Genomic DNA, 26,963 nt, shown 5'->3' on the forward strand with positions numbered 1-26,963 from the left:
CAAGATTATTTATATTGCCCCGATGAAACCAGGAAAATAAAGCTACGATAAAAACTCGACCACACTAAAATAAACTCAGCCAAACACAACACAGTAAGAGCAGAAAGCAATGACAGAAAAACAATCAACAAAAAGAAACACATGTGGAAACACGAAACCAAATTAGAGACCATTAAGATGGCATCTGAGCAGGTCCGTAACTGCAATTGGCAAAACTGGGCGAGCCACTTCAATGGGGTGTAGAGGGGGTGAAAGGAAGGCGTCACGGGCACCTGTGGCATTTCTCCTACCATCCACTGGCTGGTGGCTACCGTGGTTTCCTCAGAAGCCCCCCAGAAGAGGCTTCTGGGAAAGGGACAAGCTGCCATCTTTGCTTTTCAAGAATCCCCACAAAGAGACGTTGACACCAGATGCAGCACTGTTCCAAGCGGGGCTTCGGGAGACAGAATGGTCCGGCTCCATCGCGACATAGCACGATGCCCAGGAGGTTTCTGAGAAAGCAAATGGCAGCTGCCAACTTAAGTGGCCACTGCTATAGTCAAAGAGTCAGTGGCAATGACAGGAGGTGGGGAGCAAAGCTTCTGAAAATTATCTCCGTTGGTTAAGATTAGTAAGGGAAGTGCAGCTCCACCCAGAACAGGTCAAATTCCACTTCCTTGGCTGGCTGGCTGAACCATGAACCAAACACAATTTGTCTCAAGTGGACCAAGTTTCAGTCTACAACAGGGGTGCCCAAACCCTGGCCCTGGGGCCACTTGTGGCCCTCAAGGACTCCCAATCCAGCCCGTGGGGAGCCCCCAGTCTTCAATGAGTCTCTGGCCCTCCGGAGACTTGCTGGGGCTCGCACTGGCCTGACACAGCTGCTCTCAGTGTGATAGCCAACAGTTCTACTTCTCGAGTGAGCTGTGGGATGAGGGCTCTTCCACTGCTTGCTGTTTCACATCTGTGATGCAGCAGTGGCAGCGAAGGAAAGGCCGGCCTTGCTTCGGGCAAGGCCTTTTATAGGCCTGAGCTATTGCAAGACCTTCATTCATTCATATAAGTTCCATCTCTAACAAATTCATTTATGTAAATTTATTCAAATTTGAAATGTAAATTAATTCTTTTTTCCCCAGACCCCAACACAGTGTCCGAGAGATGATGTGGCCCTCCTGCGAAAAAGTTTGGACACCCCTGGTCCACAACATAACCTGCCCTCAGTCACAGGTCTGGAAGTGGCAGCAGAGGCCTACCAAATGTTGTTGCCTTTCTGCTTTCAGAGAAACAAGCCACGCTAGTCTGACGCAGCAAACACAGCGATACTTAGTACAGCGATTTCCGAGCGTCCAAAATGCTTTGCCCGTGTTATTCTTGACGCCATCCTTACAGCAACTCTGTAAGATGCATGGGTATTATTATGTCCACATTGCAGATGAGGAAGACCCCGGCTGAGTGGGAGGGGCTTGCCTGAGGTCCATTTAGCCAGAGTGTGGCACAGGCAAGATCCGAAACAAGGAATCCCTGACCTTCTGCTCAGCCTTTTCGCCCTGCCACCACCTCGACTACAGGGAGTCTTGCAAAACCTTAAAAATAAACGCCTTTATTGCAGCATCGGCTTTTGGGGCTGCAGGACATCCAAGACACCACCAATAACCAACGTGCAGCATTTTGATGTACTTCCATAATTTGGTTCATCTTTAAGGTGCCACAAGATTGTTAGTGTCTTTTGCCAGTTTCCTGGAAGCGCAAAGGGTATATTCACCCTTCTGCACGTACCCTAGTGGCATCTGCGAAATACCTGTTTGATTGTGCCCAGACTGGCATTGCAGGATACGGAGAGGGTCAAGTAGATGCCGGTGGGTAAGAGGAAGTCCACTTGTATGCTCTTGTTTGCTTCTCGGGACCAAAACTCAGTCGGGCAATAAATGCCAGGGGGCATCCTGCTGGTTTGTCAGCTACAGCCTGTTCCAAAGAGAAAGAGAGATGAAAACGAAATGTACATACTTGTAAAACCCAGGTTAATTAAAGGCGTCTGTTTTCTGTTTGTCTGCAAACACACCACACAAGGAACAGATTGTAACCATCCAGCCTTCTGAGCATTTTGGTTTAAAGCAAGTCCCTAGTCCTCATTAAAAGGTATCATAAGGATCCCAGGGAGGGGTTTCTTTTTTAAGAAAGAAAAATTAACACAGAGACACTCAAGATGCTGAATTCTCTGGCTGAGCCTTACAGGTGAGGTTGAAAACCCACAACAGCAGAGTCTGCTAAAAATGTCACCAGGATTATGACAGTGGCCAGGCAGGCCCCAAAGGTTTGGCTGCTTTTTCTGGGCCTGCAAGCAGCAGGGAAGGGTTGGCAGGTGCTTAGCAAACTTTGGAATCCACCTCCACCTCTCCCAGAACGCTCTTCAAGAGAATGCCACCGACCTCCACTCTGCGAACAGGAAACAATGCTCTGTGTGTGCATGCGTGCAAACATGCGTGCGTGCGCCGCTTCTCCCAGCAACTTCCCAGTACTTAAATTGAAAGTTACAAAGTGGTACGTTGTAAATAGGTTTGCTGCCTTTGCTCCCCCCTCTCCCTACAGCAAAGCTCTTGTGCTTTTAACCCCAGGACAGGCAGAAATCCAACAGGTGATGCTGCCCACTGCAGCTCCAAATCAGAATGAGCCTTTTCAAGAAGCATGCACAGGAACCCGCCAGAAACCAAACAACACACTGAAGGTAGCAACTTGGAAACTCTGGCAGTGCAAGAACCTTAGGGTGCCGTCCTGCCAGTCTGCAGTCCTTATCTGCCAGAATATGACACTTTCCATTGGTAGTCACCCTGCGGGGGAAAAGATTCCCAGAAATGCAAGCCACTTTTTTTATCTGTCAGGCCTGTGGCCATATCACTTCAGCTCCAGATGCGGTGACCGCAGACCACACGCTTCACTTCCTAGGAAGCAAGACAAAGGAAATGCAGGGTGGCAAACAGAGCGCAGTGGGGAACTTGTCAAGAGGAAGCTAGAGCACACCCACATCCAGTTGCAGAATGGACACATCTACAGGAGCACACTCAGCGCTAGACCATCTGCATTGGTCCATTTGAGCCTTGGCCACAGGTGTTCAGCCATGCTGGCATTTGCTGATGACACCTGGAGATCTTTCAGTATTGGGGGGAAATAAGCAAATCTTGACCTTTTAGCAACCAGAGTTACACTCTCTGAAAGCATCAAGTCCTCATGAGTTCACATTTCACAAAGCAGAGTATGTGGCTCTTCCCCATTTTATCCTCCCACTCCCCTGCAAGGTAGACTGAGTTCAGAGGAAGCAGTGAATCCCAAGGTCACCCAGCAGGCTTTGGGACAGTGTGGGGATTTCATCCTGCATGTTAACCAGAAACAAGCCTATCAGGATAGGAAACTCCCTCCCTAAGCTGTACAGAAGAGCTACTCTATTGTACTCACAAAAGGTAAAGTGTTTTTAAAAGCTATTTTGAGAGCGCACCAGATAAAAGGAAGCCGATTTCATCCAGCAAACAATAGCGGAGCAACAAAAATGAATGCATGTGTACACTTATACATAATTCAGAGGGGAAAAACACATACCACACCCCCCTCACCATTATCTCAAGGCTGACCACACATGCCTGAAGCTTTTCAATGCAGCAATGAGGACTAGAATCTTGCGCAGCCCTTTTCAGGGGAAAAAAATTAACAGCAAGATTTTCAAGACCCCAAATCTTGTACTTGAATCCGGATTCACTGCAAGACTTTAAATGGGTTGGCAACGAGTGGCTCACAAGATCAGCACCACTACTTAATTTCTCACCCACCATATGCACAAGGCCAGAAATTTTCAACCTTTTTCATCTCAGGACACACTGACAGGGCATTAAAATAGTCAAGGTACACCATCAGGTTTTTGACAATTGACAAGGCACACCATGCTGCCAGTGGGGGGCTCACATCCCCCATTGGCCCTACTAATAAATGACCTTCCCCCAAATTCCGGTGGCACACCTGTGGACCACTTGCGGCACACCAGTGTGCCATGGCACAGTGGTTGACAACAGCTGCACAAGGCTCTGTTACATATTATGCATTGTTTTTACATTGTATTTATTTAAAAATAAAAATAAAAAATAAAAGTCTAAAAGGTCCACTCCTACTTTAGGAAGTTACAGGAGAAAGCAAAGAAGGAGTGGCCCAATCCTGGAGATGACAGCCCCCACAGCGGCTTTTCAGGGGTTGCAAATTCCATCTTCCCCACATTGGACCTCACGACTCCTTAAAAATTCCAGCTCTGATCCCTCGCTGCACCCCCAACCCACAATGCAAAGACAGGGACACCCCCCATTACAAAACAGGAACCCTATGTCTCATTTCAGACACCCCAAATCCCCAAAGCAGCCAATACTACTAAACACAGACACACAATGCAAAAGGGTGCACTGAGACAGTGGCATAGCTAGAGGGGGGGCAAAGCACTAAGTTTTGCAGGGAGCCTCACCTGAGTGTGCAAGGGTCCCCTTCCCTTTAGGACCATTCCAGATTGGGGGGGGGAGCAAACTGGAGGCATATGCTCCCCCTACCTAGAATGGCCCCAAAGGGGAGAGGACCCTTGCACACTCCGGTGAGGCTCCCTGCAAAACTTAGTGCTTTGCACCCCCCTCTAGCTACGCCACCGCACGTAAGGATGTATAGGGTGTCTGACTTTTCATGGCGGGGAGGGGGTCAATCGGGGCCCAGGCTCATTCCAAACCCATCACCCTAGACACAGCCGCCCCAAATTGGAGGGTGTGCAGCTGGTGGCGCTCTGCACATGCTCAGAGGCGCTGCACTTTCTGATGCTCCGTTGTGCTGCGCTCCTCCACCTGCAGTTCCAGGCGTCTCCATTGCACGCGTTTGGAAACAGTGTTGCTGCCCCCCTTCCTCTCCCGCCCCCCACGCAGCGCATGAGAGCATAAGAAGCATCATGTGCTCTTCAACTGGGCTGGGTGGAAATCGCAGCTGGGAAACTCCCGGAGGAGGAGGAGGAGGAGAAAGTGGCCAGGGATGAAGCCCCCCTGCAGCCGCGCCCCTCCACTGACCTGGGCATGGCTCTCCGGCTCCCCGAAGCCTGGAAGCAGCACGATCGGGGACCGGCACGCCGGGGAGGAAAGAGCATCTCGGAGCCAGGCGGGCGCACCGCCTCCTCTGCGAGCGAGGGCTGGACTCTGCAAGGGAGCGTCGCCAAAGTGCCGAGGCTGCAGGCAGGGTTTGCAGAGCGGCCCTGCTGGGGGGAGCAGAAGAAACACGGGCCTTGATCACACCATTTCCCCCCATGATTGCAATGCCATGTTTCTATTAAGTGCCACTTAAAAAAGTTTTTTTCAAAGTGTTTTTCAAGTTCCCCCTCTGTTCAGATCAATGGCAGGAAAACAGCCAATAACTGAAACCAAACCAATGAAATATGAACTCTTGGTTGAAAAGTGGCATAGAAATAACAATAATTTATACCTCTCAGCAGCAGCGGCAGTGCTGGTTGCGCCAAGCCATGGGGCAGGCACAACCCCAGCGCATGTGCGCAACCCAAATAAACGCCATCCTCATTCCCCTCTGCAGCATGATGTTCGACCTTTTTCATCTCACTGCACGTTGGCAAGGCGGTCAAATTATCCAGGTGCACCATTAGTTTTTTGACAAGGCACACCAGTATGGGGCTTATATCCCCCAACAGCTATTAGTTGCCATCCTTCGGTCTCAGAAGACCATGGTATCGCGCTCTGAGGAGTGGTTCTGAAACAGTGTCCTCTCCAGTGCACAAAGCCTGGGTAAAGTAGGTATGGAGGATAGACTGTTACCCATGCAGCAAATCCCCCCTCTCCACGTCGCTGAAATGGTCCAATGGAAAGGCAGAGGCCAATACGATTGGTTCCAGCGGCGTCGCAGGAGTTGCCAGAACGTGACTGCGTTCAGCCACGAACTGCCTCAGGGACTCCGGCTCCTGATTTTGCCTCGAGGTTGACTCCTGAAGCCTTTTCCGTAACTGGATGTAGCCACAAGGCAGTGGAGGTTTGGGATCAGAGTTTTCCTTCTCTCAGATGAGCTGCCTTCCCAGGCTGACGAGTCCCATCTACCCGGTGGCTGTTTAGTCGCCTCTTACGACAAGTACAGCCAAACTGAGGGCCTATTCTTATCCCCAGCCCCCAGGGGTTATATGAGTAATTTAAACATTTAGCCCCCAACAGCTATATGAGTAATTTAAATGACTCTCCCCCAGGCTCCCATGGCACACCTACAGCCCATTTGCGGCACGCCAAGGCACACTGGTTGAAAATAGCTGCTCTATCGTTTACACCTGACTGGTTGCTCACCAGCAAGTTGGTGACGGGCCTCAATCCCAGGGTCCCTCTTACCTCCAGAGGGAGAAGTCTCTCATCCTGATCCACCCTTCTTCCCATGCCATCCAGCCCATTTTGTTGGGAAGGGAGTGATGGAGCCATATGTTGCTCCAACACTGTGCTGCTGTAGAGGTGCACATTGGGGTGGGGGGCTTCTGGGATCAACTGAGTGAGTGCTTGGCCTGTGCCTGACCAGGCTGACCTCTGGCCCTGGCCTGCCTTTCCTACAAAAGGATTCAAGGGCGAGGGGGCTGCCCGTGTTGCTAAGGAAGGCAGGCATTCTCTTGTTGCTGTATGACTTAATAAAACAATGTACAGTATGTAAGTCGCTACAGTAGCATAGCTAGAGGGGGTGTAAAGTACTAAGTTTTGCAGGTGCCAGAACACGCTGTGCAAGGGGCCCTTCCTCCTCCCCTTCAGAGCCATTCCAGGTAGAGAGCAAAACAAAGGCATTTGCTTTGACTGCCCTGTATTTGCTTCTCTTTCTGGCAAAACTCATTCTGGCAAAACCTAGTGCTTTGCACCCCCTCTAGCTATGCTACTGGGTCGGTGCTGCCTACTGAGTCAGACCTTGGTCCATCTACCTCAGTGTGGTCTCCACACTGACTGGCAGCAGCTATACTCATTTTCCTCCAGGGATCTTTCACCTACTCTTATGTGGAGAATGAACAGGAGAACCTTCTGCATGCAAAAGCTATGAGCTATGACCCTTTCGGACATTTAAAAAGGGATCCAAAGATTCAGAGGATGTGTGACCTGTCTTTTTTTCAAGGCGTGGTGCAACCATTAAAGCCATTTCTGCCCAGCGTTGCATATATGTAACAGGGACGAAATGTATTCACCTGTGGCCCAGGCAAAATTGGGTTAAAACCACAAATCTCTAAACATTAGCCAAGGCCAAGCAGTTCTGAAGCAGCCAATAAAATTAAGTGAAAAAATAGGTGTCTACACAACAGGTACAATGAAAAAAATGCCAAAAGAACACACACACATAGGGCAAAAACACACTAAACCAGTGGTTCTCACAAAATTAGCACCAGGACCCGCTTTTTAGAATGAGAATCTGTCAGGACCCACCAGAAGTGACGTCATGACTGGAAGTGACATCATCAAGCAGGAAACTTTTTAACAATCCTAGGCTGCAATCCTACCCACACTTACCCAGGTTTAAATCCCATTGACTGTCATTGTTAAAAGAATATACAGAGTAGCTTGTTAAAAGTACAGGTCTGCCACATTTCCCCAAATACAGTCACATACCATGGTAGGATCAAGTCTAATCTATTAAAAATAAAATATTGAAATGAGTGGGTCCTGACCCACAGTTTGCGAAACACTGCACTAAACACTGGCTGGAACCAAAAGAGAGCCTTGAATAGCATCAGAACGCAGGCAAAAAAATGGGGCCTGGAGTTCTGCATGCTTCGTGCCACTGTAGAAAAAGCCCCAAACATCAGACAAGACAGCCGCCACGGTGGCCTTTGTTGCTAACAACTGAAAAGCGAGCACGTCAAATAATCCCAGAATCAGAACAAAAATGATGGGTAGGAATCGAAACCAGAACAAGCACCATCTCTTGCTAATAACTGAAATCAAAAACTGAAGAAAGCGTGGGAGAATTTTTTTTCTTAAAAGGCCAAGCTGGCATTTTCAGGGTTAACAGCAGCATATTAAGGCACATTTCCTAAGTGGGGTGCCATCCCCAACAAGGCCTTCCCTGATTGCCACACCCACAATAGAAGGGCTGTTGCGCTGTGATAGAGTATAGATAGAGCATCATGCATGTAGAGCATGTGTGCATGTAGGTTTCATCCCTAGCATCTCCACTGGAAATGAAAGCACCCTGGAGAGCTGCTGCCGGATTAAGTTGGCTGAATTTAAGTTGGCTTGACTCAGGGTGGCAGCTTCATATATTGGGAGGCCCCCCCAGAGAAAGATCCTCAAGAGGAAGAGATCGACAGTTGCAAAGAAGCGGTTTAAAATAAAGAAATCTTTACCGCCCACGTACTCCAAAGCATGGCACACTTGGCAGACATCCAGTTTCACAGTTCAGAGGATTCTGCAGAGGATGTCCACTCTGCAAGGACTATCACCAACTCAACAGAGGATATAGAAGAGTTTCTGCAACAGATTTCAGAGAGATGTGCACGGAGGAGATATTCCTTCAAATATCTGGCCCACCAGAAGTGATGTCATTAACCTGGAAGTGATGTCATGGCCAGAAGTGACATCATCAAGCAGGAAAATTTTTGGAAGGAATTGTAGCCAGTGATTTTGGAAGGAAACTGAAATTTTGGAAGGAAACTGTAGCCAGTGATGTCTGTAGATACAGAGCACATTCTTTCTCCCCCAATGACAGAGATTACAGTACCGTTAATGCTTTCCTAGCAGGACAACCAAAAAAGCAAAGGATTTGTACAAATTCAATGTGAAGCTGCCTTCTGAGTCAGAACCTTGGTCAATCACACTCAGTGTTGGCAAGCACTGACTGGCAGCAGTTCTGTGGGACTTCCTGTGGGGGTCTGCCACAGCTCCAGCTGGAGGTGCTGCTGTCCAAGTTCCTGGACTTGGAACCATCAGCATGGAGAACAGGGCTCTGCCAGTGGACTAGCTATCTATAGAGGGAGTGCAAAGCACTGTTTTGCAGGGAGCATCACTGTGGTGTGCAAGCAGCCCCTCTCCCTCCCCTTCAGAGCCATTCCAGGTGGTGGAAGCAAAACAGCGAGGCATATGCTTGGCTCCAAGGGGGAGAGGGAGGGGCTGCTTGCACACCACAGTGATGCTCCCTGCAAAACAGTGCTTTGCACTCCCTCTATAGATAGCTAGTCCACTGGCAGAGCCCTGTTCTCCATGCTGATGGTTCCAAGTCCAGGAACTTGGACAGCAGCACCTCCAGCTGGAGCTGTGGCAGACCCCCACAGGAAGTCCCACAGAGGGAGGGAGGGGCTGCTTGCAGGCCGTGGTGAGGCTCCCTGCAAAACTTAGTGCTTTGTACCCCCTATGGCTACATCACTGCTGATGGAGCTGCAGTCCAATCAATCTACTTCCTCTTAACTGATTAAGGGTGCAATCCTAACCCCTTATGTCAGTGCTTTCCAGCACTGACAGAAAGGCAATGCAGCTCTGAAATAAGGGAACAGACATTCCCTTACTTTGAGGAGGCCTCCGTGAGTGACACCCAACTGCAGGATGCAGCACATGTCCCATTGGCACCATTATGCCAGTGCTGGAAAGCACTGACATAAGGGGTTAGGATTGCGCCCTAAGAAAGTAACACAAATCACCTGAATTTCCATATTTAGCATTTTCCAAAGAAGTGCATTTCATTTAAGCACATTTGCAGGTGGCGCAAATGGCAGTAGAAAACCGCAGTCTTTTAGCATCAGGGGAAGCATCACATGATGAGATCATGTTTCAGAAATGAAAGGGGACTCTTCATTCTTCAGTGCAAAGACAGCTTTGAGCATTTTCTCTTTCAGTCCCAGTTATGGCAGCGCACCTGATCCTGAAGAACTTGAGCTGTGGACCACAGTGACCTCCGCACCTCTGCAGTCGGTGTTGCCAACTTTTCCACAGGCCACTGTAGCTATGTCTTACAGTGTTGCTTCATACCCAGGCATTGGTGGGCAATTGTGAAATTAGCAGGTTTAGAGGCCAGAATTATCCTTGTAATAATGTCACAGGTTGGGCCAAGGATCTGGACCACTTTAAAACCACACAGGGCCTTGAAATATCCAGTTAGCTAGAGCTTCGGTGTGGGTTAATCTATTCATTAAACCAAATAAATCTCACAGCTCTTCAAATGGTTCAAACCAGACAAATCACTGCAGGTGCATCGGCTGAACAGAGGCTCTTTAGAAAGATGTTTTGGCATATTTCATTGTCCTTGTGGCACCTTTTATCACCTTCTCAGGTTATCTGTCCATTGTTTTCTCTTTCAGGGATAATTTTGATCTGCTGCCATTTTACTCAAAATATTCTATGAAATAAAATAATGCTAATTTGCATTCGGTTTTCAAACCATTTTTCTGAATTATACCTACAATTTTTCTCCCACATTTTCTCTTGGGAGCTCAGGGTGGCTTTCTGGGTTAGCCAGGTGGGCAAAGGACAATAGCCCTCACCCATCAGGGGGTGCACCCCTTGAACTCCCAGTACAAGTGGTATTGTCCAATGCGCTATCGGGGGGGCAGGCAAAGGATGCCATGGGAAGCATTGCAGGACTCCCAGCACTCCCAGGTCACTGCAATGGACAACAACCATGCAAGGTAGGCCTGTCAGGGAGATACAGTATTTCCTGGTCCAAGCTTGTCTAGTGAGCTGTACAGCAGATTTCCAACTGGCTGTTTCTAATCCTAGCCTGACACTGTACGCACACCGCCTCTCTTGTGAGCCATGCATTTCACAAACAAACAATCAGACATTCAATCGCTGTCACCCTAGCAAAAGAATTTTACACGTTAATTTCAAAACAGCAGCTCCTGTGTGGTTTTGTAGACTTCAAGCTTCATGATCGACAGAGATATTTCTGTCTCTCACTGTTTACTGGAAGAAATGCTTTCTGTTCTGCTTCCTCACAGAGGTTGTTTTGATTCATCCTTTTTTCAAAAAATGTCAGAGACTGGAGCTCTGAGCTTATTCTTAAAAACAGGCAGTCGGTGTTGCCAACTTTTCCACAGGCCACTGCAGCTGTGTCTTACAGTGTTGCTTCATACCCAGGCATTGGTGGGCAATTATGAAATTAGCAGGTTTAGAGGCCAGAATTATCGTTGCAATAATGCATTTGTCACAGGTTGGGCCAAGGATCTGGACCACTTTAAAACCACACAGGGCCTTGAAATATCCAGCTGCATAAACAGAAACATGCATAAGAGCTCCAACTAGCGAGGAACATGGTTAGCACTCCCTTAGTCCCCGTCTCTTGGAGGATGGACATAGTTCAGGGCAAAGCCCTGACTTGTGTGTGGAAGGTTCCAGATTCAGTACCTGAGAGCATCTCCAGGTCAGGCTGGGAAAAATCCTTGTCTGAAAACCTGGAGAGAGGCAGCTGGCCCTTGATGACAATACTGATTCCGATGGATCGAGAGCCAGACTCCACAGGACGCAGCTTCCTATCTCCCCAGCAGAAGCACACAACAAAAATCCATGGGTCCTTTTAGCAAAAAATCCACAAACCACAGCAGGGTGTGTCTTTCGTAAGAACCAACTAAAACATCACACAAAGATGCAAGTTTTACAGAATGTTGCATTAGATTGAACTTGATGCAAAGAGCAGGGTAGTGGATGCAAAGTCGGATGTGATGGAAGAGTCTCTTGGCTTGTGCCCTGTGCATGCAAGCCATGCTCTGGGATAACCTGCATATACACACTCCAAGCTATTACACATTATGAATTTGAATACAGAGCTCTCAGACTGGTGCTGCACAAAAACAACTTCATAAGAACATAAGAAGAGCCCTGCATGATCAGGCCAAAGGCCCATCTAGTCCAGCTTCCTATATCTCACAGTGGCCCACCAAATCCCTCAGGAAGCACACAAGAAAACAAGAGACCTGCATCCTGGTGCCCTCCCCTGCATCTGGCATTCTGACGTAGCCCATTTCTGAAATCAGGAGGTTGCACATACACATCGTGGCTTGTAACTGTGATGGATTTTTCCTCCAGAAAGTTGTCCAATCCCCTTTTAAAGGCACCTAAGCCGGATTCCATCACCACATCCTGTGGCAAGGAGTCCCACAGACCAACTACACGCCGAGTCAGTTTAAGGCAGCAATCTTAAACTGCTCCTCCATTCACAAGAGCGCCAAAACCGTTCTCCATCAGGGTTTAACGCTGTGCTTTTTTTTTCACTTTTCTTGCAGGACCGAAGCTTCATTTTTGCTTCGTTCCTTTGCAAAGCCCTTTTCTGTCATCCATGATCAGTAAGATCGGAATCTCTGCTTTCTCACTGCCAGATAATTCTGGCCTCCAGCCCTGGCCGTTCTTAAAGGGGAATTTCTCAGGGCGGCAACAGTGGAGAGAGGGGGAGTGGCAGAGATGCTGAATTCTGAACCACAACGGCCAAACGTGAAACTGTGGCCCCCCAAAAGGGTTATTTTGTCAGTGCAGAGCACAGAGATTAGCTGCTAAAGATACTTTCTCCACTCCCATCAGTGGCTCAAGGCGGTTTGCTTAAATAAGCACTGATTGGCTGATGGAGACTCGTTACTGGACCTTTTGAGTCCAAATCCATGGTGGCTTTTCTATCAATGCCAGTGGCAGTGCGTAATGCAGTGCCAAAAAGCGGGGGGCTCAGAACAGGGATTTGCCCCAGATTCTCCAGCAGCCTGGCACCAGCACCAGGTGGAATCAGTGGCTAGTGTCCCACTGGAAAGGAGGGTAGCATTTGATGTGCTGTCTCAGGCCATCTTTGTCATCATCTCTGGATGTCGAGAGACCAGAACGGTTTCTCTGCGTTCTGCAAAGATCCCCGTCTGCCAATTTTCTTCAGATCAAGCTGCGGTTAAAGTTTGGAAGTTGGAACATTGCCAGTGAAGGAGCACCAGGATGTCCTTCACTGTGGCCCTTCTTCTGGAGAGAGGTCTCCAGATGCATGCTGGCTTTAGGGGGAACTGGAACTTCAAAACCTTGCATTGCCTGCTCCCTCATCCTCCATCTACACAGTCTCCCTCCCTCATCCTCCATCTCAAGTCTACCTTTATGTATTCTTGCAGGGAAACGAAACTCCCGTGGTGGCTTCCTTGGGGAAGCAGACAAGCTGCAAGACAAGGCACTGGGCCCCATGCAAGCCAGCTTCCCGACCACTCTCTCCCTTCTCTAACTCCTCTGCCTGACTACATGCACCTGATTGATTCCACAGTTTTTGCAGGCCCCCAGAGCAGGAGGTACAGCTGGTGCGGAACGCAGCTGCCCAGCTGTTAGTTGGTAGCAGCCCGCAGTCTCCGAAGACTACACTGCCTTCCTGTTTGTCTTGTGGTCACAAATAAAACGTGTCCTTTTTATGAAAAAAAAAAAAGGTTTGCTTTGTCCCTAGGGTCCATTAGAGCTGCAAAAAGGCAAAAAAGGGGTGCCACTCCTAACTTGCCAAATAGACAATAATGTTCTAATGCTTCCCCCCCCCCCCAATTCATAGCCTGTAAAGTTGTTGCTCTGGTCAAGAAAACTTCATGCTAGTAAGGCTAAGAAAGAAGCAGAAATCAAAATTCTGCGCTGAGACAAGTTCAATTTTGCAACCTGTATACATCACGCATATCAAATTGTGTGCATCTTCTCTTATTTTTGCACAGTTTGTTCTACCATTACTGCTGTGCATCATTATTTTATTCTATTCTTTTTCCTAGTCATGGGGATGAGAGAGCAGCAGTTCATTTTTTATACTTTCACCCCCCACTCTTTGTCCCAGGATCTCACAACAGGGTCTATGGCTGTTGCTCTTTGTTGGCAACCTTCAGTCTCGAAAGACTCTGGTATCGTGCTCTGAACAGCGGTTCTGGCACAGCATCTAGTGTGGCTGAAAAGGCCGATTAGAGAGTGACAATCCCTTCCACACCGGGAGCAAGTGCAGTCTGTTCCTGGTCTGTCTCCCTGGCTATGGGCCTTCCTTCTTTGCCTCTTTGCCTCTTTGCCTCAGACTGTTGGCCAAGTGTCTCTTCAAACTGGGAAAGGCCATGTTGCACAGCCTGCCTCCCAGCGGGCCGCTCAGAGGCCAGGGTTTCCCACCTGTTGAGGTCCACTCCTAAGGCCTTCAGATCCCTCTTGCAGATATCCTTGTATCACAGCTGTGGTCTACCTGTAGGGCGCTTTCCTTGCACGAGTTCTCCATAGAGGAGATCCTTTGGAATCCGGCCATCATCCATTCTCACGACATGACCAAGCCAACGCAGGCATCTTAATTTAGAGCAGGGGTGCCCAAACCTGGCCCAGGGGCCACTTGTGACCCTCATGGACACCCAATCCAACCCACAGGGAGCACCCAGTCTCCAGTGAGCCTCTGGCCCGCTGGAGAGACTTGCTGGAGCCTGCACTGGCCCAACATGACTGCTCTCAGTGCGAGAGCCAACCGCATGACCTCCTGCGCAAGCTGCGGGCTGAGGGCTCCCTCCACTGCTTGCTGTCTCACATCTGAGAAGCATCAGCGGCAGCAAAGGAAAGGCCGACCTTGCTTTGTGCAAGGCCTTATATAACCCTGACCTATCATGAGACCCGAAGGTTTTGCAATACCTCACACCTTGAGCTATTGCAAGGCCTCCATGTCTGCCTCTGAACAGTTTTTGTGTCCATGTGTTTTGTACATGTTTATGTCTGAACAGTTTTTATCTCCTCCTGGGCAGGCGGTGTGTGGTCAGGAGTTATTTTTACACCCCCTCTTTTCTCTTTTCTATTAAAGTTCTCATTTGTATTATAAATAAGCTCAGTAAAATTCATTCATTCATATAAGTTCTGTAAAATTTAAAATGTAAATTAACTTTCCTCCCCCCCAGCCCTGAACCAGTGTCAGAGAGATTATATGGCCCTCCTGCCAAAAAGTTTGGACCCCCCTGATTTAGAGAGTAAGGAAGTTTTTGAACACTCAGTTTCTTAGTTCTTTGCCCAAGGAGATCAAAGTATGTGTCCTTTCCCCTCCTTAACACGTGCAACAGCCCTGTGAGGTGGGCTAGGCTAAGAAGAATTCATTGGACCAAAATCACCAAGTGAATACTCAGCCAAGGAGGGTGAATGGTGATTTGAACTCCAATCTCCCCATTCTAAGGTCAACACCCTTAACCACTACACCACACTGCACTTCTCAACTCTGGTAATCTTACCTTCTCATTCCTCTGGCTTCTGAGATTCCACTTGCCCACACAGTTTCGAGCATATCTGTGCAATCCTGAGGGCTAGAAACTTCACATTTGTGAACTCCACACATGAATGAAGAGACTCTCCGGAAGCAGAATTCTCAACTCATCTTTTTTAGGGGTGTGTGTGCTTAAACTCATTTATCTTTCTCATTCCTCACATAGCTTTACATCCAGAAATCCCCTCTGTCCACTTAATAGATTACAGTATTCTTATTTAACAATAGGCCCATAAATATACAATTGTTTCCAAGACACTTAATTTGCAACTGAACCTATTAAAACTTTACGTTTGAACTGCTAAAAGAATTTCTTATAAATTGAACAAATTAAATAAAGTATAAGGATTAGAAACAAAGAGAAAAATTTCTAAACCAAACTTCCCCAGAACAAAGTCATATAAGTTTAACTTTTATTTTAAAACACTTAACATTAAAGTCACCAAATATGTGCAAAGAAGTGGGGGATGTCAGAACTTTTATACAACACAGAAACACCACAGATGTGTCATTTTAATTAATATGGATATGATATGGAATGTGGATATGAGAAAATAAAAGTAGGGTCTTAAAGGCTGATAAATCAAACGCTCTCAAAACTAGACTATAGAAGAATATTTCTCACTAATGTGAAAACACTGGAAACAAAATCTTGAAGAAATTGTGAAAGGGTGAGGACCTTTGTAAAATCAAAAATCTTTTATACAATGGGAAAAAGCTTCGATAAACCAACTGCATCCACATCTTCAAAGAAGGACAGACAATCATACAGCCCTTGTAAAATGAAGGTCTTTTCATTTTAACCGCTGTGCGGGAGCTAAGCTAAAGGAAAATACAAAAAAGTTTTAGAGCTGATAAGTAAAACTGGACTTTCACTAACGTTTTGGTGCAAGCTTATGCTTGTCTACTCAGAAGTAAGCTCTACTCAGAGATACTAATTCCCAAGCAAAGTGCATACAGATTTCCAGTGTAAATAGATTGTAATCAATAAGAGAGAGAGAGAGAGAGAAAGAAACAACCAATGCAAAACCACCAATTTGAAATCTTCAAAGATCTGCCTTCGTAGACCAAAATTGTACAGTTTTAACTCATAAAATATGAAGAAACTGGGATGACTGGTGTTGGAGCCAACAGGTAAGGCTGGGCCTTCTTAAGATGAGATCATTCCGTTTCACTTTATGTGGGGAAGCTCAGGCAAGGCCACCAAATCTTTTGAGAGAACAGTAAAGAGTGATACAACTCCTAAATGGAGATCTTATCATTTTAACCAATACAGTATTTGAAAACACACACACAAGAAAATACATACAAAACAATGAGAACTGGCTATCACAAAACAAAGATCTACAATTAAACTAGGAGACAACAGTCACAGGAAACATACATTGCTCTAAAAATACATATACTCATGCCTTTGCGTGCACACAAGCACACTTCTTTTTCTCCACCTCCTCAAACCTTTCTTTTCCCATGAGCAATGTTACAATAAATAAATAGTCATTCATTTATTTTCAGGATTCCTGGAAAGCTAGCTCTTGCTTCTTGTTCTAATATTGACTGAAATGGCCCCAATCCAAGATGCTGGCAGCCTTCAGTCTCGAAAGACTCTGGTATCGCGCTCTGGTTCTGGAACAGCGTCTAGTGTGGCTGAAAAGGCCGATTCGGGAGTGACAATCCCTTCCACACTGGGAGCAAGTGCAGTCTGTCCCTGGTCTGTCTCCCTGGCTATGGGCCTTCCTTCTTTGCCTCTTTGCCTCAGACTGTTGGCCAAGTGTCTTCAGCTCGTTCCAGGACTGTGTTGTTTGGAACTTTGTCCTGCCAGGTGATGCCAAGGATGCATCGGAGGCAGTGCATGTGGAAAGCGTTCAGTTTCCTCTCCTGTTGTGAGCGAAGAGTCCATGACTCGCTGCAGTACAGAAGCGTACTCAGGATGCAAGCTCTGTAGACCTGGATCTTGGTATGTTCTGTCAGCTTCATGTTGGACCAGACTTTCTTGGTGAGTCTGGAAAACGTGGTAGCTGCTTTACCGATGCGTTTGTTTAGCTCGATGCTTGTTATTAACTCTTAGTATATTTTTAGTTTTTAGATAGATATCAAGTTATTTTGTGCACGAAGGCCCAAGCCCAGAGTTTTTTCAACCACTCTCCGTTTTGGGAAACATCACCTTCCTGATATCTTCCAGACTTGACTAAGAACACCCAGCTGCCATGATCACATGGAATAAGAGGGCCTGTTTTAAGCGTATATAAATATGGTTTGTAAAGGGGATTGACCCAATTCATGGAGGACCAGAAGTTCCCAATGGTATTGGCTGCCAGTCACAACTCACCTCCTGGTTCAGTGTTAGTGTGCCTCTGAATACCAACTCCAGGGGAGCGAGGGTGGGAGAGACTTCTGCCTTTCTCTCTTGCTTGTGGGCTGCCCAGAGGCATCAAGTGGGCCAGTTTGGGAAATGGGATGCTGGGTTAGGCAGGCCTCAGGGAAGAGGGAAGCCTGCACCATTTTTCAGACAACCAGTTAAGGGGAAAAAAAACTTATAGATTTTTGGGAGTGTAAGAATTCTAGTTGAAACGGGGGGGGGGGGGAGAGAATTCAATTTTATATTGATTTGGCAGAGTGGGATAAGCAACATAAGTTAACCAGATCACATTTGACTCTCCCTCACTGGAGTTCTTCAAGCAGAGGCTCGACAAGCACAAGAGGCTCAAGATGCTATAGTATAGGAGGATTGCCTGATACAAGCAGGGGGTTGGGCTAGATGACCTTTGAGGTCCCTTCCAACTCTATGGTTATATGGGTAGCAAGAAAAATAATTCTAATGGTAACAAAAGTTGTGCAACTCAGTTCTCCAGAGAACTGTGGAATCTCCAGCTTAGGACTTTTCACAGTTTTTTTAAAGAGGCATTCTCTTAAAGGCCGATTTGCTTGTTGGCACATTATTTTTAAGACCCCCCTGTTGTGCAGAATTTACATCTCCGGTTGTTTTCAAGTGAACAGACATTATCTTCTCAAAGGACTTGGGGCTCCTTCAGCTCCGGTGAGTCATTTCACGTCCTTTACTCTTTTCTGGGTTCTTGTCGTGCTTTCTGCACAATTGTGATGAAACCTCATTCATTCTCCCTGGTGGTTTTTTCCTGCAGCCCTGATATGATTTTTATTTTCGGAGGGGGGGGTTTGTGTGTGAGGTGGCAACTTGTTATTCAGTTAACACACAGGTTTCAGTTCAGGCTGCCTGCAGAAATCAGTTTAACTGCTAGATTATATCAGCTCACAACCCAAACTATACTTGTTTACTCAGTCCCACTGAAATCAGCTCTAGGGTTGGCCAAAAATGCCCTTATTTCACCAGCTACAGGAAAGAGGAAATCTAGCTTTATCACCAGCTCGAGTGACAAGATCTGAGGCTGCAATCTTAAACACAGTGACAAGGAAATAAGTCCCAAGGAACACTACCCCTGAGTAAACACGGATAGACTTGCATTGCACAGGCCTACAAAATTGAGGGTCAGAAAAGTTTTTCCCAAAACTTTATGGTGGTTTGATATGAATTTGGGGTGCCGATTCCTAAAATGGCATCTGTTTTGCGCTATCATGTCTAGTTTTGGAGATATAGTATAGCCTCATTAGTGAATGGTTCAAGCAGTTTCCTCATGAGGAAGCTGCTTGAACCATTCACTAAAGAGGCTATGCCGTGTCTCCAGAACAAGACGTGATAGGGCAAAACGGATGCCATTTTTGGAATCAGCACCCCAAATCTGCCCAGGAATTGATGTAACGTTTAAGGAGGCAAAATGTGCATTGGCCTGTGTTGTTAGTGGATCACAAACTGAACATGAGCTCACAGTGTGATGCAGCTGCAAAAAAAGCCAACACAATTATTATTATTAATTATTAACAGTATTTATATACCGCTTTTCAACTAAAAGTTCACAAAGTGGTTTACAGAGAAAAATCAAATAACTAAATGGCTCCCTGTCCCAAAAGGGCTCACAATCTAAAAGATGCAAACACAACGCTGGACTGCATTAACAAGGTCCAGATCCTGAGAAGGAATTGTTACAGCTGACATAGTCAGACCTCACTTTGAATATTGTGTCCAGTTCTGGGCACTGCTTTTTAAAGAGGATGTTGATACATTGGAACAGACAAATAAGATGGTAAAAGGTTTGGATACCAAGTCTTAGGAGGAAAGATTAAAGGATCTTGTCCCAGAGAAGAGGAGACTCACAGGAGACGTAATAACCATCTTCAAGCTTTGAAGGGCTGAAGGAGGACTTGCCCTCTGTGGCTCCTGAGGGCAGCACTTGAACCCGTGGGTTGAAAATACAGGGAAGTAGATTGAGGTTAGAACACACAGGCTGCAATCCTGTCCACGCTAACCTGGGAGTAAGCCTCATTGGCTAGAATGGAATGGACTTCTGGGGAGATATGCATAGGATTGGGCTCATAGAAGAATGTCTTTAAGTGTGGAAAGTATGGCACTCTGGATCGGTGTGCCGGGTGCCGCTGTGGGCTCTTCCTCATCATTGTTGGCAACCTTCAGTCTCGAAAGCATATAGTATCGTGCTCTGAATGGTGGTTCTGGAACAGCATCTAGTGTGGCTGAAAAGGCCAATCAGGGAGTGACAATCCCTTCCACACTGGGAGCAAGTGCAGTCTGTCCCTGGTCTGTCTCCCTGGCTATGGGCCTTCCTTTTTTGCCTCTTTGCCTCAGACTGTTGGCCAAGTGTCTCTTCAAACTGGGAAAGGCCATGCTGCACAGCCTGCCTCCAAGCGGGCCGCTCAGAGGCCAGGGTTTCCCACCTGTTGAGGTCCACTCCTAAGGCCTTCAGATCCCTCTTGCAGATGTCCTTGTATTGCAGCTGTGGTCTACCTGTAGGGCGCTTTCCTTGCGCGAGTTCTCCATAGAGGAGATCCTTTGGGATCCGGCCATCATCCATTCTCACGACATGACCGAGCCAACGCAGGCGTCTCTGTTTTCAGCATCAGGCAGGGCTCTTCCTGGTTGGAGGTTTTCAAGCAGAGACTGGAAGGCAACCTACCAGGGAAGCTGCAGCAGTTGCCTGTGCTGAAGAGGGGGTTGGACTAGATGACCTCTCAAGGCCCAACTCCTATATTCTGTTACCAAGCACACAACCCATGTCAAGTTTATTTATTAATAATATTTATACAATACAAAGTGGTTTATACAGCTTAATAAATAAGCTGTCCTCTCTGCCCATTTTACATGGTTTTGATACTGGGCACCATTATCAGCCATTGCCCACCCCCTTACCAAAGAGAAATACCCATCTCTAGGAGCAGATCCAAATTCACATCACAAAGGATTTGGGACAGATCACTGTTTTTGGAGGTTCTCTTCAGGATCCTTGGGAGAGAGAACCAGAATACCCCAACCCAGGTTGCTAACTGTGGGCTTGCAAGGAAAAATCAGAGTTCAAGAAGCACCCAGGCTCAGCTATGACCTCTGTGATCTCTACGCAGCAAAAGGCAGGGAGACACACAAGACAAACACATGTACTAAAATTACCTTTTTTGGAGGTAGGGCTGTAAATTCTGCAGGTAAAGTTTGCAGCCAACAAAAAAAACAACCTGGCTGGATTCTTTCCATTGGGGCCTGATGCTGAAAATCTTTCCGCTGCTATGTGACAACAAGCTCCAACAAGCTCAGTTTTCCCTCATGGAGCCTTAACAGTGGGAAGGGCTCTGGCAGGTGAATTTCTGCCTGTGGCATGCTGTTAACAGCATATGCCTGGCTGGAAAGAGGTCCTGGCTAACCAGATGCAAAGGAGGACAGAGCCTTTTGTCTCTTTAATCAGAAGAGTGCATTGTCCACCCTGCTGGTTCAGAGAGAACATCTAATCCAGCATTCTATTTCTAGATAGGATCTAGAATTTCTGTGTCTAGACCAGTCATTTTCAGCCACTGTGCTGTGGCACACTGGTGTGCCATGAGTGGTCCACAGGTGTGCCACAGGAATTTGGGGGAAGGTCATTTATTAATAGGGTCAGTGGGAGGTGTGAGCCCGCCACTGGCAGCCTGGTGTGCCTCGTCAATTGTCAAAAACCTGGTGGTGTGCCTTGACCATTTTAGTGCCTTGTCGGTACGCTGTGAGATGGAAAAGCTTGAAAATAATTGGTCTAGATCCTATTGTCTATATGCCTCCAGGAAGAACAAAGGTAGCAACCCTCTCCCACCAATTGCTCCCCTGTAATTGGCATTTGCAGGTATACTGCTCCTGAATATGGAGGTTCAATTTAGCTAGTGGATATGGAGACATCCTCCACAGCTTTGTCTAATTCCTTTAAAGCTGTCTCATGGCAGAAGACCCCATAAACTGAACTCTACATTGCATGAACTTGCTTTATTGGTCTTGAACCCACTGTCAAGGAATTTTATTGGGTTGCCCTGAACGCTAGCAGAGAGGAGGGGGAGTCTGCTTGTTGCCTTTCCTTGCCAGGAAGGTGCTCCAAAAGCCCTCTTGGTTTCGGTCACAGTCCTTTATGCAGAAGGGAGAATTTTCACCAATGCAGCTTCTCCTTATTCAGGCGCCTGTTTAAAAATACCTGTTCTTCCCTCCAACCAATGGCAGGCTGAAATATTATTTCCTGGGTATGTAGTTTTTCATCAGGGTGGGTTGTTGATTTGCAGAGTGATGGCATCTCACACACACACACACCAGCACCGGAAATGAGACAAGGAAGAGAGAGAGAGAGAAAATAGCTTCACCCCCTCCCACAATCTTACCACAATCTTCTCTCAGGGGCTAAAACTTCCCAGTAGTGCTGGGAAACTGTTGGCCAGAGAAACCCCAATGAGAGGGGAAATCCAGTATCTTGAGAGGAAATTATCTTTTCACTACCAGGTTTCAGGGTTTTGTTCTGAGTCTTAGACGAAATAAACAACAGAAATGCTGTGACCACAGAGCACTTGAGGTCAAAGCCTTGTGTATGGTGCACACAAGCATGTGCAAGTCTGTGTGTGCACACGCATGGACATCACATACACACACACACACACCTTCCTTCCCTGCAATCAGATTGCACTAGTTATTATCCGGCGCCCCCCCCCAAAAATGCAACAACTTGAGAATCTCAGCTGTTTTTAATTAAAAAAACAAAAAAACAAAACCAGGTTACTAGTCCTCAAGACTGATTACACAAAAGCAGATGCAAAAAGAGGAGAGGGCCTCCTGTAACAGTTGTGCTTGTGTCAATGTTGTGTCAGCTTTACAAGAGGCACAGGAGCCTTGATCTCCAACACGCTTAAGGCTGCCATTCTCTACGCATTTTCCTGGAAGTGAGTGCTATTGAATTAAATCAGATTTACTTCTGGAGTAGCCACGTCTAGGACTGTGCTGTCAGGCACTCTAGAGCAGTGGTTCCCAACCTGGGGTACGTGTACACACAGGGGTACTGGCCAGGACCTTTAGGGGTACTTGAAAAAGAATTGAATAATGACTGAAAAAGACAGAATGCCTTGCAAGGCTGAAGGGCAGGAAGGAAGGCAGCTGGCTGGCTGTGAAAGCCTCAGCAACTGCTAGTTTCTGGTCATCAATTTGTGTATTATGCCCTTGGCGGAAGAAGCCTGGCCTGGCACTGCTGGCCATGTGCAAGGTGGGAGTGAGCGCATCTTGCTCTAGCCTTGAATATAGCGACTTACGGACTTCCAACTCACCCCATGTAACCCCCTGGAACGGACCTACATACCAGACTTGAATGCTCTGTGTTTGTGACTGACAATACTCTCTCACTGTATGTAGCCGTGTTCTGGGATCTTATATTTGCTATCCAGTTGTTTTTCTGCTCATGAAACGGAAACATTCTCTAATAAAAAGTTAATCTGATATGGATCAGTAGTTGAAAACATAAATTTGAAATAACAAGGATAACAATCCTATCCACACTTTCTTGGGAGTAAGCCCTATTGACTATAATGGGACTTAATTCTGAGTAGGCATGCATAGGATTGAGCTCTATATTAATTACAAACATTTTGCTAACATGGTACAATTTATGGAAATGGGCTGCCAAGGGATTTGCAAGTGAAAAAATGTTGGGAACCACTAAAGATCTTGGGGGGGGGGGGGGCGGAGATCCTAGATGGCAATGGAGTAGAGGGGACTTTTATACTCCACAGAGCTGTTTGGAAAGAGACAAGGGCAGCCTGAACCAGTGCCAGTCAAGAAGAATATTTAAGGCTACCCCTAGATCAGGTGAAAGATCCAGTGTTCCTATGGCAGCCAGTCAAATGTTATTGGGATGCCCACAGTCAGAGCAGAAAAGGCAAGGCATCTCCCATTGCCTCCCAGCATCTGGCATTCAAAGGTATATTGCCACTGTATATGGAAGTTCTACATGACCATCAAGTCTAATTGGTGGACCTTTCTTGCTCCAGTAATTTGGCTAATCTCCTCTTAGCACCATCTTAGCTTGTGGACAACTGGAGGTTGTCCATGACTTTGTGTACCTTGGCTCAACGATCTCTGACACTCTTTCTCTCGATACCGAGCTAAACAAGCGCATAGGAAAAGCAGCTACCACGTTTTCCAGACTCACAAAGAGAGTCTGGTCCAACAAGAAGCTGACGGAACATACCAAGATCCAGGTCTACAGAGCTTGCGTCCTGAGTACACCTCTGTACTGCAGCGAGTCATGGACTCTTCGCTCACAACAGGAGAGGAAACTGAACACATTCCACATGCGCTGCCTCTGACGCATCCTCGGCATCACCTGGCAGGACAAAGTTCCAAACAACACAGTCCTGGAATGAGCTGGAATCCCTAGCATGTATGCACTGCTGAAACAGAGACACCTGCGTTGGCTTGGTCATGTCGTGAGAATGGATGATGGCCGGATCCCAAAGGATCTCCTCTACGGAGAACTCGTGCAAGGAAAGCGCCCTACAGGTAGACCACAGCTGTGATACAAGGACATCTGCAAGAGGGATCTGAAGGCCTTAGGAGTGGTCCTCAACAGGTGGGAAACCCTGGCCTCTGAGCGGCCCGCTTGGAGGCAGGCTGTGCAGCATGGCCTTTCCTAGTTTGAAGAGACACTTGGCCAACAGTCTGAGGCTAAGAGGCAAAGAAGGAAGGCCCATAGCCAGGGAGACAGACCAGGGACAGACTGCACTTGCTCCCGGTGTGGAAGGGATTGTCACTCCTGAATTGGCCTTTTCAGCCACACTAGACGCTGTTCCAGAACCACCTTTCAGAGCGCGATACCAGAGTCTTTCGAGACTGAAGGTTGCCAACTATAGCTTGTGGATAGCAGCACATTCTGTGGCTCTCAGTCCGGCCATTGCATCTTGCTTACTTTTGCCTGTGCTGTTCTTCTGCCTGCCAGTCTCCCGAATCACCTGCCTGACAACCAAGCAAGATGGCCTAAGTCCCCACATCAAGTCAGGGGGGCAAAATTAAAGCAAAGCATCACTCAGACTCTGGGACAATTCACTGTTATTAGTATCTCTGTGGCCATAACAGTTTTTGTGCTGATCGCCTGTTTCTCAGCCTCAGTGCTCTCACCTGTAAAATGGAGTTGTGCAGGTCTCTTTCGGAGTTCCGAGCTGGAAACCCTGACTGGTGGTAATGCACCATTCTTCGAGTGCAGCGGGGGTTGGCTCTACTCCCTGCACCCCTTTCTTGCATTCGGCCCCCCCCATCTCTGGCTCTGAACCATGCCTGCTTTCGGTCTACACACTTGCTTTGATTTAGGACAGCGATTTTCAACCAGTGTGCAGCGAGTGGTCCACAGGTGTGCTGAGGGTGTTTGGGGAATTTATTAAATAATGGTTGTTGGCAACCTTCAGACTCGAAAGACTCTGGTATCGCGCTCTGAAAGGTGGTTCTGGAACAGCGTCTCAGTATTGGCAACCTTCAGTCTCGAAAGACTATGGTATCGCGCTCTGAAAGGTGGTTCTGGCACAGCGTCTAGTGTGGCTGAAAAGGCCAATCCGGGAGTGACAATCCCTTCCACACCGGGAGCAAGTGCAGTCTGTCCCTGGTCTGTCTCCCTGGCTATGGGCCTTCCTTCTTTGCCTCTTAGCCTCAGACTGTTGGCAAAGTGTCTCTTCAAACTGGGAAAGGCCATGCTGCACAGCCTGCCTCCAAGCGGGCCGCTCAGAGGCCAGGGTTTCCCACTTGTTGAGGTCCATCCCTAAGGCCTTCAGATCCCTCTTGCAGATGTCCTTGTATTAAATAATATCATTTATTAATAGGGCCATTGAGGGATGTGAACTCTCCACCAGCAGCATAGTGCACCTTGTCAATTGTCAAAAGACTGATGGTCTGCCTTAACAATTTTTGGTACCTTGAGATGAAAAAGATGGAAAATCATTATTTGGGATCTAGCTTTTACATGATGCAAAGGCGCCATCTAGTGGTAAACGTAAGTAAAAATCATAATTAAGCAGCTCTACAAAGCTACACAGAAAGCTGCAGCTAACAAGTTTGTGGAACTATAGCTGCAAACAGGACCAAGAGTCCTGTGTTAAGCTTAAGACTACTACGTTTCAGCAGCATTTTTCATGGACTACATTCTGATCCAAATTAGCATTAATTATTAATTAATTATCCTGAGAGTGGAGGGTATTATTCCTGATCTATCAGTATTTACTGCACCTCTGTGCCAGCGATAGAAACAAGTTTAAAACCAGTTTTGTGGTCATCCCTTCCAAACAAGTTGCCTCTCTGGGAGTTGCAATTCTGTGAAGGGGCTGGGAGACTCTAGCAAACAATTCTCTGCAACTCAGCAGACTGCAGTTTCTTAGGTTTCGCTGGGCAGGAAAGGTCACAGCAGTTAAACTGGATTGAAACCAATTTTAAAGCAGTTTATATTTGCAGGAAAAGGTTGAGACAATTGCTGGCTGTTAGCTGTGGCCAGGGCTAGCTCAAGACCTGATGCCTGAGACTCCCCCCTTCCCAGTGATGTGCCAGCCTCTGCCCCTCCCACTCCCCAATGCTAGCTCAACACTCCCCTCTACATTCCCTGTTCCATTGCTTTTCCAACCCAGCGAGAGAAAGGTGGAGTAGTGGAGGCAACTAGGGGGCCTATCCTATCCAATTTTCCAGGGCCAGTGCAGCCATGCCAATGGGGTGTGCGCTGCAACCTGTGGTGGAAAGGCAGTCACAGAAGCATCCTCAAGGACATTTGTTCTGTTCTGTTGGGGCTTGTTCTTGTTACCTTGGGGCTGCATTGTGGCTGCACCGGTGCTGGAAAGTTGGATAGGATTGGGCCCTAGGTAGCCAGAGACGAGTGCCCCCAACAGTCTGGTGCCTGAGGCTACCACTTCAGTTGGCCTCATGGATGGGCCGTCTCCAGCGGTGGTTACAGAACATCACACAGTTGGGAGCTGAGAAACACGTTTCCCACTAACCACATGCTTATAAAGCCAGCAGGGCAGGAATCCTTGCCAAGATGGCACTGTTGGAAGAAATGGGGAAAATAAATTACTTAAAGATCATAAAAAGGGACATTGAGAAAGGACACCACATATGCCCTCTGGGAAACCCACAAGCAGAACACAAAGGGAATCTGCTCCCAACTGTTGCTCCCCAGCCCCGCTAATTCAGAGTTAGACTTCTAGAGACATGGAGGTTCAACTAACATTGTCATAAAATAAAATTTAATGTTCCAGCAACAGTAAAAATATCAAACAATTTCAATTTAACCAACCAGGAAAGATCAACAAACAAGCAGGTGCATTTGTGTCCATTTCTTCCAACCTGAGTATTAGAGCTTTCAAGAGGGAAAGTTTAACCTGAGCTTTAGATCAGAAAAGAATTT

The 26,963-nt window shown here is 47.2% G+C and overlaps 1 protein-coding gene across 2 annotated transcripts in view; it reads right to left on the reverse strand.

The window, feature by feature from the left end:
• Positions 1–5,113, reverse strand: part of PIK3CD (phosphatidylinositol-4,5-bisphosphate 3-kinase catalytic subunit delta) — a 30,361-nt gene extending 25,248 nt beyond the window's left edge. Inside the window, exons 1-2 of one of the 2 annotated variants that reach the window (XM_066636868.1) lie at positions 5,052–5,113; positions 1,778–1,941 (exon numbers count right to left, since the gene is read on the reverse strand). In XM_066636868.1, coding sequence (XP_066492965.1) covers positions 1,778–1,918 — 141 coding nt within the window. In that variant the 5' untranslated portion in view covers positions 1,919–1,941; positions 5,052–5,113. Of the gene's footprint in view, positions 1–1,777; positions 1,976–5,051 lie in introns of those variants that run through there. The other variant, XM_066636869.1, reaches the window with a different exon arrangement.
• Between the last annotated feature and the right edge of the window lie 21,850 nt (positions 5,114–26,963).

Source organism: Tiliqua scincoides, chromosome 9 (genome assembly GCF_035046505.1).
Source record: "Tiliqua scincoides isolate rTilSci1 chromosome 9, rTilSci1.hap2, whole genome shotgun sequence".
NCBI classification, from domain to species: domain Eukaryota; kingdom Metazoa; phylum Chordata; class Lepidosauria; order Squamata; family Scincidae; genus Tiliqua; species Tiliqua scincoides.